This window comes from Pantherophis guttatus, chromosome 7, assembly GCF_059756535.1.
Source record: "Pantherophis guttatus breed Tessera chromosome 7, ASM5975653v1, whole genome shotgun sequence".
Classification (NCBI taxonomy): Eukaryota; Metazoa; Chordata; class Lepidosauria; order Squamata; family Colubridae; genus Pantherophis; species Pantherophis guttatus.
The window spans coordinates 23,792,574-23,806,023 of record NC_142069.1 but is presented as its reverse complement, the minus strand read 5'-3'; the positions used below and the strand labels follow the sequence as shown (position 1 = coordinate 23,806,023).

Genomic DNA, 13,450 nt, shown 5'->3' with positions numbered 1-13,450 from the left:
TGTAAGTCATGAAGTGCTGTTTTTCTTTCTTAGTAAAGGCTTTTCTAGAATCTACAGAAAAATAAGTATCTTTATGTTTAAATCTCTGGCTGCAAGCCTTCTAGTTCAAGTAGAACATTAATAGCAATTATGCTTTAGCATCATTAATGGCCCTCCTGGACAATAGGCTCATTTTCACCTAAGGTAGAGGTGATGTATTCCTACCTTTTAAAAACAAACAAACCCAGAAAATAGAACAATAGCATCAACTTGGATCAAACAGGATACATGGCCAGATGAACTAATTCTACTTTATGGTAAGATTATGTTAATGGGAAATCTTGCAAATCTATAAATACATTTTCTCCACCCCCCTCCCAGTTCCCTTTTACACCCAAGAAACTAGGGAGAGTCCCTTCTGAGCTGCATTCCTGCCAACAATCTGAGCCTTCATTTTACCCATCTCGGAAGGATGGAAGGCTGAATCAACTTTGAGCCTGGTGAGATTTAAACTGCCAAATTTCAGGCAGCCGGCAGTCACCAGAAGTAGCCTACAGTAGTGCACTCTAACCACTGCGCCACAATGGCTCAATTTCATCTGCCCATTCCCTTGGCTGTGTCTCTTCTCCCTAGATCTGAAGATCAATCCCACGTACCATTACATGTAGTATGCCAGAATGCATAAACAACAAAGTTTAGATTTAAATAAATGCTTCATCTTGGAGGGAGGGGCAGGCAAGAGAGGTTCATGTTAATCTACCTTAATTTTTTCACATGCAGCCATTTGAATCCGCTGTCTCAGAGCTTTGGGAGAAGATCCACTGGACTGTGTTGGAGATCTGTATTAATGTGTAAACAAAATACAAGCAACTGTGGTAAGCATGAAATATGTTGGTTAGCCTTATATGATAGGCGTGTATAGATTTGGAATACTTGTTAATACTGTACATGACCACAACCCTTATAAAGCAAAACCAACCAACCAACCAACCAAAGAATTCAGAACCTTTTGTCTGTCTGGTGTTTAATCCATTTTTAAGAAAGCCAATTTATTTAGATAAGGGGTCCCACTATAAAATGAAAGATTCTGTAGATGCTTAACCTCCATATATGTATAGGAACTACTATATCTACTTGTGACAGCTTGATTGGGTCAACTAAAAATTAGAAATCTGGTTATTCTTCCTTTATTTCACTTTTAATGCTGTTCACAATTCAAATATTTCTTCTCTTTTCTGCTACTGAATTTGTGTCTTATGGTCACGCCTAAGTTCTATATTCAGAAAGGAAGAATCAATAGCATTATAACTTTGCAGCTAGAATTATCTATTCGGTTCTTAGTAATATAAGACTAATTTTGCTTGGTAATTATTTTTAACATTCTGGTCATATCCTGAGGTCCTAAGTACCATATCTCATCCAATTTTCCTTTGTAACAGCCACAACAGAATACTGACTGAGAACAGGATTTTGACAGATAGCATTCCAAAAAGCTGATGTTTCCGATGTAGAATAGCCTACCATTCTAAAAGTTACAGACCTCTGGATTCATGTGTGACCTTAGCTCTCCATGTACTCTCTTCTAGCTCTCTGCAAACTATTAATTCTGACAAATGCAATCTTTCCCCAATTTTTGGCAGCTATTAAGCAAAGCAAAAAAAAAGGGGGGGAGGAGGGAGGAATGGTGTGATCAAAAAGAGAATGAAAGCCTGCTGAGCAAGGCTTGTGCAACTCTTTCCAACTTCTTAATAGCTGCCTGCTCTGGTCGTTGACTGAGAGGGAAAAAAGAGGGGAGAGGTGGGAATTGAAATGGCAACATTCCAAAAGGATCCCAATTTCCTTCTCACTCTCTGGGGAAATGCAGTGGAGAAATGTTCAAAATTTTCATATCATTACCTCCAAATTTGAGCCCATATGGTTCAGTTTTCAGGAAGTTATCGTATTAGACATAAATCCAAACCTTCTTATATAATTCTTTCAAACATTCCACTAGGCTGGATAGAATAAACAAGGTAAGGAGCCAGAACATAGCTTCTGGGATTTTTTTTAACCAACTGCTTTATCAACAATAGTCACAGAAGACATCTATATTTTCAGTAATATGTTGCATCTGTTTGTGTATGTTTCTGCTCTCCAACTGTCTTGTGTCTGGGTTTTGTCCACACTAGGAAACACAAAGTGGGCAGCATATACAGATAGTTCTTGACTTAAGTCTCGTAGTTTAGCAACTATTTGAAGTTACAACAGACTTGAAAAAGATACTAACAATCCAGTTATGAATTTCTGACGATCCTCCTCTCCCAGTCATATGATCACATTTTGGATGATTGGCAACTAGTCCACTTTTATCACCATTTGCAGAAACGTAACTGCGTTTTACAGTTTTCCAGCAAAAATGCCCCAATGAGTTTGCTCAACAATGACAGCATTCACTTTGACTGTCATGTTCAGTTAACAATCGCTGTAAAAAGGGTTGTAAAATCAGGTGTAGTCACGTGATGACCTGCTTAATGACCATCATGACTTACAACCGCAATTGCAGGTTGAATTATGATTGTAAATTGAGGACTACCTGTACTCCGCTCAAGGTCATGTGACTGGGAAAAATGGGGAGGGGTTTAGAATGAAGCAATTACCAACATTCCAAGCCCCTTGTCGGTTGTCTCTTTCATAGAGATGAGTTGGGGATTATTTTCAGGAAACTTTTTCAATAGAACACCGCTTAGGGGGGCCCGAAAGCCGTACTAAGCAGGTATATACAAAAGTATGAAGGCTATTGCTTAACGCATCGTAAGCCGCCCTGAGTCTCCGGAAAAGGGCGGCATATAAATCGAACCAATAAATAAAATAAATAAATAAATAAATAGATCTGGTCCTTTTTGAAGCTCAATATTTCTTTTGCTGGCTTTTCCTCAGACACCAAATTTTGGGGGTCAATTTTTGGAGAGTTATCCCGCTGACGGACAGACAGAACGTGTAGCATCACACATTCTACATAACTTCTTCTAATATTTTAAAGGGTTGGAAAAAATAAAATAAATGGTAGAAAGAGACATTGAAAAAGTGGAGTTACTTTTGGTTTTAGCATTAGCATTATTTTATATATATATATATATATAGTTTCCCAGATATTTTCTGCAAAAGAAAATAGTTTTCTTCACAAAACAAAGATTGACTCTGCCTCCACATCACTTGACAACTTACTTGAACAATAACATGGTAGAAGGAAATCCAAATTCTTCACATCCAAATAACAAGAGAGCTTTGTTGCTGAAAGGAGGATGACTAGCTGCTTCATCTAAAACAGCCAATAAGGACTTCACAGTATCTCTGCCACAGTAAACAGTGTCATGGTTTATACAATGTTGTTTTGGCTAAAAATTAAAATAACTTTATTAGCTGTACTATATGATAAGTTTATTAGCTACATTAGACCACACTGAAGGAGTTTGATCACAGAATTCATATTAATTACTTCCAATCCAAGCTTTGTAATCACAGTCACACGATATAATTTTTATCTTAAACCCTGAATTGAAATATCCGAAATATTATTCATATCTATTTTGGGTTGTTTTTTTTAATAGTAGGCACATTTCTGTAGAAAACTATCTAATGCGGATTCATCAAATAAAACTTCCTCATGATAGAAATCTCCATTAATCAACTGGCTCTGTATACTCAAAGCAAGGTGCATACAAACAGAGTACAAGAAACAGTAAGGTGCACAGGCTGGTGTTTGTACAAGCAAAGAGGCAAAAAACTGACATGAGATTCAAGCAAGGCAATAACATTTTCCCTAGGAAGTTAGCCAAGCCTGTCAAGAAGAAATCAGCAGATAAATCACTTAACACAAGATAGGGAAGTCAAAATAAAAATAACCACTGCCAAAATATACTTGGAAGGGAGGGTGGGGAGCAAAAGAACTTCCTAAAGATTAAACTAATTATCAGCACTATATTAGAGGAGAAAGCTTTTTCTTCTTGTAGAAAATATTTGCCCATTTAAAATAAGAATGTTTTTAAAACATATTACCATTTCCAAGGTCGTTCAAAGCAACTATTTCCTTCAACTAATGTACAAGAAATAATCAGGGCATTTAGAAAAAAAATCTCTGTTATATCAAGCAGTTTAGAAGAACAAAAGGAGGCCCCTTACTCGGGCTGGACTGATTCCAGTAGCGCTGGCTGCCACAGCCTCATGCTGAAAACTGATAATACTTTTAATCCTCAAATCCAAATCTTGTACAACTTCCTCTGCTGCTTGACAGAAAGGATCCCCGCTGTTTAGGCCTTTTATCAACTGCATCTTGATTGTTGATAGGATTCGGCCCCCTGCATGGCTGAAAAACAGACCTAGAGGTCATTTCCATATTCATTTTGGCACTATCTTAAGATATTTAGTAATTTGAAAACAGAGAATATTCACAGTTAATCAAAATTGCTCAGCAAACAGCTTTGATCTGTTAAATTGCACAGCATCTTGCAGTGAGATCTTGCCTTTTAATGAAATAATTTGGTATTATGAATTGGGAGATTACAGAAGGAAGAAGTAAGGACAATAGACTCATACCTTGTTGACGCATTGTTTAAGTAGCAAGGAAAATAGCCTGTTAGAGGTTTTAATTACATTATCATAGATTAGCTCACATTATCCAAATCCTCCTTAACCACTAAGATTTTGAAATCCTCTGCCTTGCTACATACCTATTTGTTTCCCATCTACTTAGGAGCATATTAACTTATGAATACTGTTTTCATAAAGACTGATAAACAGCATTTTAGGCAGAATTTCAAGCACCTGGAAAGACAAAGTTTTCAAACTAATTACTTTCATAACATCAAATGCACCCTCCTAGAGATACGTAAGTTTCCAACATTCTAGTGCATACTATCAGAAAACAGAAATCCAGTTGAAGTTACATAAATAGCATATTTGACTTTAAGTTGGAGTAATTAAAGGCGAAGAGATTTCATCTCCTTTCAATATATTTCTTTGAAATTAGATAGTACATATACTGAATGAAAAAAAAAAGCCAACTCCTCTCCCATTTGTTAAAGGTGACAGGCTTTTGGCTAACATATTAGAAACTAGATATGTACTCTGAAAGCTTATTTCCACATACTGGAAGACTTCCTTCCATTAGTCTAAGTCTGATTCAAATAAGTATAAAGGGAGAAGCTTTCCAAAATGTTAGTATTTTATCCCATTTGTGCCTTTTTATATGGTGAAAAAAATTGAACATAAGATATAAAATTGCCCCATTTTCTGAATCCTATGGTAGTTCTTTGGAGATAACTAACTATAGATTTTTCTCAGGATACGTGGAAGCATCTTATAATATTTATCTTGCCTGTTTCAAGTGAGACTTGTTACAGACCTGGTTTTCAGACTTTCTTGAACTGTACCAAATCTGTGCCCACTGTTCCAAGATCTCTATGACCTCATTCTCGTTTCACTGTTTATTGTGTAAAGAGGATAAGGTAGTGTACTTGGTCTCTCCATAAATTTTATACAGTTTTATAAGTATGACTATGAAGTCCTTAGGAATAAAGAATAAAGTCTAGTTCAACAAACTGATGATGAAAACGGAATTTCCTCCCCAGAACAAATTCATTACCAACTTTTTCAAGAGGGGCATCAGTAATTTCGAATGGCTGCTTATCACTTTATCATGGGTATACTTCTCTAGGTAAGTCAAAAGCTAAACTAAATACTTCTCTTGGCAATCACAGAAAATATGATTATCAAATTTGCAGATGTCCCAAACATGGGGGATAGCAAACTCCACAGAGACTATAACAAGAATCAGGAGGACCTAAAAGCTAGTAAAATGGGCAACAATTAGCAAAATAAATTTCAAGAATGACAAATGCAAAGTCCTACAATATGGTAGAAAAAATTCAATAACATGAGTATTTTATTTATGAAGTTTATTTGTTGCCCATCTCATATCCAATGACTATGGGTAGTTTACAGCATAAGTAAGAGTATAGATAAGAGGGACCATATTGGACAGCAATATGTGCCCAAAAGATCTGAGTATCTGGTGAATCATAACCACAAGTGAATATATCACAATGTGATGTAGCTGAAACCAGCTAACCAACCAACCCATTTGTAGACTGCATCAACAAAAGTACACAGGTATTTTTGACTATTTGTCAGCACCATTCAAATTTATGATAGTTCTGAAAAAAAAATCTACAGCATATTTAAACCTATTTATGGCCTTCACAGCATCCATCAGTCATATAATCGTCAGTACAATCAGTACTCACCTTTCAGTGTCTGACATATGGTGTTTTTTCCCCCCTCATTACAGAGCAGATATTGGAGAGAAAAGGGTTTCAAAAGAGTGAGCTGTTTGTTCTTCTAACATAGAGAGCAATGTGATTGTACCAGAGGTGAAAAAGGGCTAGGCAAATGAGAGATTGACTACAAAAATCTCTTGCTTTTTTTTCCTCTCCACCTGCTCCCTTACAGAGCAGAGGAATTGGAAAGAGATTTCAAGAGAGTATTTTAGAGTGTTTTAATAGAGGATGTCTAGCTAAAACCATGGAGATGCTGTAGTAGTGGATTCCTACATTGGAAAAGAGGTTGGATATCCAAATTTGCCTTCCAATTCTTATATTTGATATTCCAAAAAATAAGATGGTTATAAAAATTTTAGATTTTAAAAAAATCTGCCTTTTATGTACACCCAGTACCAGCAACATCAGTAAGCATATGGACATCACTCTTGGCATCTGCCAGCTTTTTGACCCATCTGACTTTTTATTTTAAAATATTCCTATTTTAAAAATAGGGAGCTAAATTCTAATTCTGCAAAAGGAACTGACACCTGGGTAGGAACCATCCAGCAGGAATAGATCTAGACAGCATGCTGGTTCATCTGTCCTTTGTTAAGTCATTGTGTTCTTTAGGGTTGTTGTTTTGTATATGGAAAAGCCGACCAACTGACATTTTGCAAGGTCACCTACTATGTGTTCTCCGGATTCCAAATTATGACAACCAAGCCCAAAAAGGATGAGGAACCCTAACAGTCAAAGTAGAAGTCTTTTACTGAGTACGCTTTAACAATTAACTATGTTTTTGCACCACATAATCCAGTAAAGCCAAGATTTGACATCCTTGCCTTGAACGAATATGCCTGCTGTGAGCAGTTAATGTCTCAATTCTTATTTAATCTTTCTTCCCACAGTTTTCATTTCCAAGAAAAAAGTTCCCATTCCCCATCAGATATACATAACTTTAGCTGGACCAAAGAAAGGAAAACTTCATTCATTTTTTATATGAAGAAGCCAAAATAAAGTGCTGATCTACTATGTGAGGGATTAGTTTAGGACATCATGCCATGTCTTACTTCATTTTGCATTAAGGTATGCTGTTAACAGGCAATCCTTCTAATACAGAACTACCTATGATTGTTAAATCCTACCAAGCTCAACAGGATTTGCTCCCAAGTAAGTATGCATTATACCGTGGCTGGAGACTGCTTTTATTAAGTGTTGAAATACTTTACCCAGTGTATTAAATGTGCTGCCTGTACATTACATGAATGATTTAATCTGGAAAAAAAAAAAAAGATTCCAAGGAGTTAACATTTGGTATTTTTTTCAGTTCTTCCTCTCATCTGTACCATTTTAAAATGCAAATATCAGAGGAAAATGCTCCAAAATGGTATTTATGTTTCTGATCCAACCTTGGATGGGAATGATATATAGGAGCAATTCAATCCAGTTGTTCAGAGTTCCAGCCTGTGTAGCTATTATCCATCAAAGCAGGAAATAACTAAGTGTGGCATTTCACCACTCAATTCAAAAGAGAGGGGAAAAGGAGGGAAGGAAGTTTAAAAAAAGACTTATTCCTTCCTGGGAAAGCAGCACCTCTGAAAGTCAGATCAGTTTTTCAATTGCTGGATGCAAAAAAAAAAAAAACTAAAGCTCCTTCATCCTCATCATAGGACAACTTTCAGAGATCAGCTGTTTTAAAGCTTGTACTAGGAATACATTATTTAATAGAGGTGTGACAAAATTCCTTAAACAAACAAAACAGTTTAATGTTTGGAGTCATTTTTACTTTTTTGCCCTTGCTTGTACCAAGTCTATACAATGTTCTTTTTTCTTCATTGAATTAAAATTGACAATTGTATGTTTATTGTACCGTGATTCCCCGAAGCCTCTGGAAGCGGAGAAGAGCCCGGTCGGGACAGTCGCATGCTGCCGAGTCTTCGGGAGCCGGGGCAGCTGCATGGACCTGGTCCGCTCTATGGTTCCAGGTCTATGCCGTTGCCCTGGCTCCTGGAAGACTCGGCAACAGGCGGCTGGCCCGACCAGCCTCTTCTCCACTTCCAGCCGGGGTTTGGAAGCTGCAGAGGAAGCCAGCCTCAGTGCTGGGATGGCGGCGGCGTGGACTCAAGGACCTGGTGCTCACCAGATTCACCCACATGATCCTGGGATACCACTCGGTCGGTGAGTGGCACTCTGCCTGGCCGGAGGGGGGGTATCCGCTGGGTGGGCAACAAGTGGCAAGAGGTGCCAGGTGGCTGCTTTCTTGTGAGCAGAGTGGGAGTTTTCAGGTAAGGGGGACGGGAGGTGGATGAGCGCCAAGAACGCTGGGGCAGCTCCCAATCAGCTCAGCTGATCCACAGGTTGCCATTAAGGAGCCCAGCTGCCATTAGCTGACCGGGGAAGGGAAGGGCTGCCTTCTGTGCTGCCCATGTCCAACCCTTCACTAGGGCTTATTTTTGGAGGAGGACGTATATTTACGCCCACTCCAAAAATCAGGCTTGGGCTTATTTTCAGGACATGTCGTATTTTCGGGGAAACATGGTAGTCAAAAGTTAAAACAAACAGGGATTCCTGAGAAAATCTATAATGGCCTTGTAGAAGACACAGGTATCACCAAAATAAACCAATCTTTGAAGAATACAAATACTTATTTGCCTCTAACATACACATTTTATTTATGTATTTGAGTGAAAAGTAATAAATTTTCATATGTCAGATTTTCTTTAGCATGAACACTTTCCCCAGGAAAATTTCATAGATCCTTAATGAATTCAATTGCCTTTTAAATATTATGTAGATTTATATCCCTTTACAGATTACAGATTAACAGAGTTGGAAGGGATCTTGTAGGTCATCTAGTCCAATCCCCCGCCCAAGCAGGAGACCCTACACCATTTCTGACAAATGGCAGTCCAATCTCTTCTTGAAAGTCTCAAGTGATGAAGCTCCCACAACCTCCAAAGGCAAGCTGTTCCACTGGTTGATTGTTCTCACTGTTAGAAAAATTCTCCTTATTTCCAGGTTAAATCTCTCCTTGTTCAGTTTCCATCCATTATTCCTTGTTTGGCCTACAGGTGCTTTAGAAAATAGTTTGACCCCTCCCTCTCTGTGGCAGCCTCTCAAATATTGGAAGACTGCTATCATGTCTCCCCTGGTCCTTCTCTTCACTAGACTAGCCATGCCCAGTTCCTGTAACTGTTCTTCATATGTTTTAGTCTCCAGTCCCCTAATCATCCTGGTTGCTCTTCTCTGCACTTTTTCTAGAGTCTCAACATCTTTTTGATAATGTGGTGACCAAAACTGGATGCAGTACTCTAGGTGTGGTCTTACTAAGGCGTGGTATTAGTACCTCACTTGATCTCACTTTATTTGTACAACTCAAGTGGCCATATGGTCTTATGACTACTAAGTCATCTCATTCAGGAAAACTGTCCAAAGACAATACAAACAAATACTTCATTCATATTTCAATTTGAATATTTTATTATTATTATTATTATTTATTCAAGTTATATACCACCCTTCTCCTACTGGACTCAGGGCGGTGCACAACCAAGGATAAAAAACATACCAATACAAAATTTAAAATCAATTAAAAGAATTATACAGCCTTGGCCCACAATTTAAAACAATCCAATTAAAACCCAATTTACACTTAAAAAGCTAAAAAGAGCTAAAAAGAGGAGGGGGGGTTCACGCCAGCCCTGCTTGATGGAAAAGAAAAGTTTTTAGGGCACAGCGAAAGGCCCGGAGAACTGGTATCCTTCGTATCTCCGGGGGCAAATCGTTCCAGAGGGCAGGTTCTGCCACAGAGAAGGCCCTCCCCCTGGGGGTCGCCAGCCGACATTGCCTTGCTGACGGCACCCTGAGGAGTCCCTCTCTGTGGGAGCGTACTGGTCGGTGGGAGGCTATCGGCGGCAGAAGGCGGTCTCACAAATATGGTAGTTGTATTGCAATTAAAAGCATGTAATGTGGTACTGTTAGATTTTTATTTGAGACAAGTAAGAAAAAAATCCAGGGCTCTGAACATGTACCCTTCTTTCCAGCCACTTTTTGTGGGTACCAATCCCTCTTCTTAACTGCTGCAAAACTTTGAGAAATAATGGAAAGAGCAGAAAAGGTGTGAAAGGCTGTTTTCAAGCAATACAAAAAAGTAAGTAAGGGTTATACTGTGTTTTTTTGGCCTACTTTTTCCTTGAACCATCTCTCCCTGTTCCTCTTGTTTAATTTAATTTAATTTAATTTAATTTCCAATTTATATACCGCCCTTCTCCCTAAGCACTCAGGGCGGTGTACAGCCAAAATAAAAAACATAGAATACAAATATTAAAACATTTAAAAATATATATAAATTTTGGCCCGAAAGTTAAGAATCACAGACTAATTAAAAGAATTTAAAAATTTTAAAAATTTCTTCTTAGGCCAACCCGGCTTGTTGAAAAAGATGGGTTTTCAGGGAACGACGGAAGGCATTGAGGTCCTGGATTCTTCTTATCTCCGGGGGCAACTGATTCCAGAGGGTGGAAGCCCCCACAGAGAAGGCCCTCCCCCTGGGGGCCACCAGCCTACATTGTTTGGCTGATGGCACCCTGAGGAGGCCCTCTCTGTGGGAGCGCATGGGTCGATGGGAGGTCATCGGTAGCAGCAGGCGGTCTCGGAGATAACTAGGCCCTATGCCATGGAGCGCTTTAAAGGTGATAACCAACACCTTGAAGCGCACCCGGAAGACCACCGGGAGCCAGTGCAGCTCGCGCAGGAGCGGTGTTACATGGGAGCGCCATGTTGCTCCCATCACTACCCGCGCTGCTGCATTCTGGACCAGCTGGAGCCTCCGGGTGCTCTTCAAGGGGAGCCCCATGTAGAGAGCGTTGCAGTAGTCAAGGCGAGAGGTGACGAGGGCGTGAGTGACTGTGCACAAGGAATTCCGATCAAGAAAGGGCCGCAACTGGCGAATCAGGCAAACCTGATAAAAGGTCCCCCTGGTAACAGCCGTCAGATGTTCCTCCAAAGACAGCTGCCTATCCAGGAGGACTCCCAGATTGCGAGCCCTTTCAGTGGGCGGCCAAAGACTCGCCCCCAATAGTCAGTGATGGAGTCAACTGACTATATCGGGATGCCGGGAGCCACAGCCACTCAGTCTTGGAAGGGTTGAGCCTGAGCCTGTTCCTCCCCATCCAGATCCGCACAGCCTCCAGGCACTGGGACATCACTTCAAGGGCATCGTTGGGGTGGCCTGGGGTGGAAATGTACAGCTGGGTGTCATCAGCGTACTGGTGGTATCTCACCCCAAAGCCACGGATGATCTCGCCCAGCGGCTTCACATAAATGTTGAACAGAAGGGGCGAGAGGACCGATCCCTGCGGCACTCCACAAATGAGAGGCCTCGAGGTCGACCTCTGCCCCCCTGCCAACACAAACTGCGACCGGTCGGAGAGAAAGGAGGAGAACCACCGCAACACAGTGCCTCCCACCCCCAACTCTTCCAGCCGGTGCAGCATGATACCATGGTCGATGGTATCAAAAGCCGCTGAGAGATCTAATAGGACCAGAACAGAGGAATAACCCCTGTCCCGAGCCCTCCAGAGATCATCCACCAACGCGACCAATGCCGTTTCCGTGCTGTGCCCAGACCTGAAACCCGACTGGAACGGATCTAGATAGGATGTTTCCTCCAGGAATTGTGGAAACTGTTGCGCGACCACACTCTCAACAACCTTCGCAATGAAGCGAAGGTTGGAGACAGGACGATAGTTAGCCAATATTGCTGGGTCCAGGGACGGCTTCTTGAGGAGAGGCCTCACCACCGCCTCTTTCAGGGCAGCGGGGAAGTGACCCTCACTCAACGAAGCATTAATGACGCCCTGGAGCCAGCCTCGTGTAACCTCCCGGGAAGCCAGTACCAACCAGGAGGGACACGGGTTCAGTAAACATGTGGCCGCACTAAGTCTCCCCAAAATCCTGTCCACATCATCGGGAGTCATAGCATCAAACTCCTCCCAGATAACATACTCAAGACTGTTCCTCGTCACCCTGCCCTGATCTACCCAGTCAGAGTCCAAATCCCCCCGGATCTGAGCGATTTTGTCATACAGGTATTGTCCGAAATCCTCCGCCCTGCCTTCTAAGGGATCCTCCCGCACTCCCAGATGGAGCAGGGCGCGGGTCACCCTAAACAGGGCGGCCGGACGATTCCCTGATGACGCAATAGAGGCGGAAAAGTAGTTAGACTTTGCCGTCTTTATCGCCACTAGGTAGGCCTTAATATGCGACCTTACCAGTGTTCGATCAGATTCAGCGAGACTGGCCCTCCAACCGCTCTCCAGGCGTCTTTTCCGGCGCTTCATTTCCCTCAGCTCCTCAGTAAACCAAGGAGCCGCCCGGGATCGGCATCGGGTCAGAGGCCGCAAAGGCACAACTCGGTCCAAGGCCCCACCAGCCGCCCGATCCCAGGCGGCTACCAGGTCCTCGGCCGAGTCATGTGCTAAATCCTCAGGAAATGGCCCAAGCTCCGTCTGGAACCTATCAGGATCCATCAGGCGCCTGGGGCGGATCCATCTAGTTGGGTCCGCCTCCCTGCGGCGAGGGGTCGCGGTTCGAAGATCTAGGCGAAGGAGTGAGTGGTCAGTCCATGACAAGGGTTCCATGTCTATATCCCCTATAACAAGACCACTCAACCACTGGCCAGAGACAAAAATCAAATCCAGAGTGTGACCTCCCCTGTGAGTAGGGCCATGAACTAACTGGGTCAGGTCCATGGCCGTCATGGAAGCCATGAACTCCCGAGCCACCTCAGACGTTTCACCGACGGATGGCAAGTTGAAATCACCCATGACTAAAAGCCTGGGTGTATCTACTGCCACCGTGGCTATCACGTCGAGTAGCTCAGGTAGGGCTGTTGCCACACGGCAGGGAGCCAGGTACGTAAGCAACAAGCCCATCTGAACCCCACGGCCCCACCTCACAAGGAGGGACTCACATCCGGCTATCTGAGGCACAGTGGTCTCCCTCGGATCCAGATCCTCGTTAATAATAACCGCCACCCCCCCGCCCCTCCCCTGGGCCCTCGGCTGATGGAATGCTCTGAAGCCTGGTGGGCACATTTCAACCAGAGGGACGCCGCCCTCCGGGCCCAACCAGGTCTCCGTAATACCCGCCAGGTCCGCTCCTCCCTCTTGTAT

General features: G+C 42.0%; 1 protein-coding gene across 13 annotated transcripts in view; it reads right to left on the bottom strand.

Annotated features, from left to right (window-relative positions):
• PARPBP (PARP1 binding protein) overlaps window positions 1-13,450 on the bottom strand; it is a 36,031-nt gene that overhangs the window by 4,488 nt on the left and 18,093 nt on the right. For all 13 annotated transcript variants that reach the window (XM_034403818.2, XM_034403821.2, XM_034403824.2 and 10 more), the window contains 3 exons: window positions 4,138-4,321; window positions 3,184-3,353; window positions 740-818 (listed from right to left, as the gene is read on the bottom strand). In XM_034403818.2, the coding sequence (XP_034259709.2) occupies window positions 740-818; window positions 3,184-3,353; window positions 4,138-4,321 (433 nt within the window). The remainder of the gene's footprint in view (window positions 1-739; window positions 819-3,183; window positions 3,354-4,137; window positions 4,322-13,450) is intronic.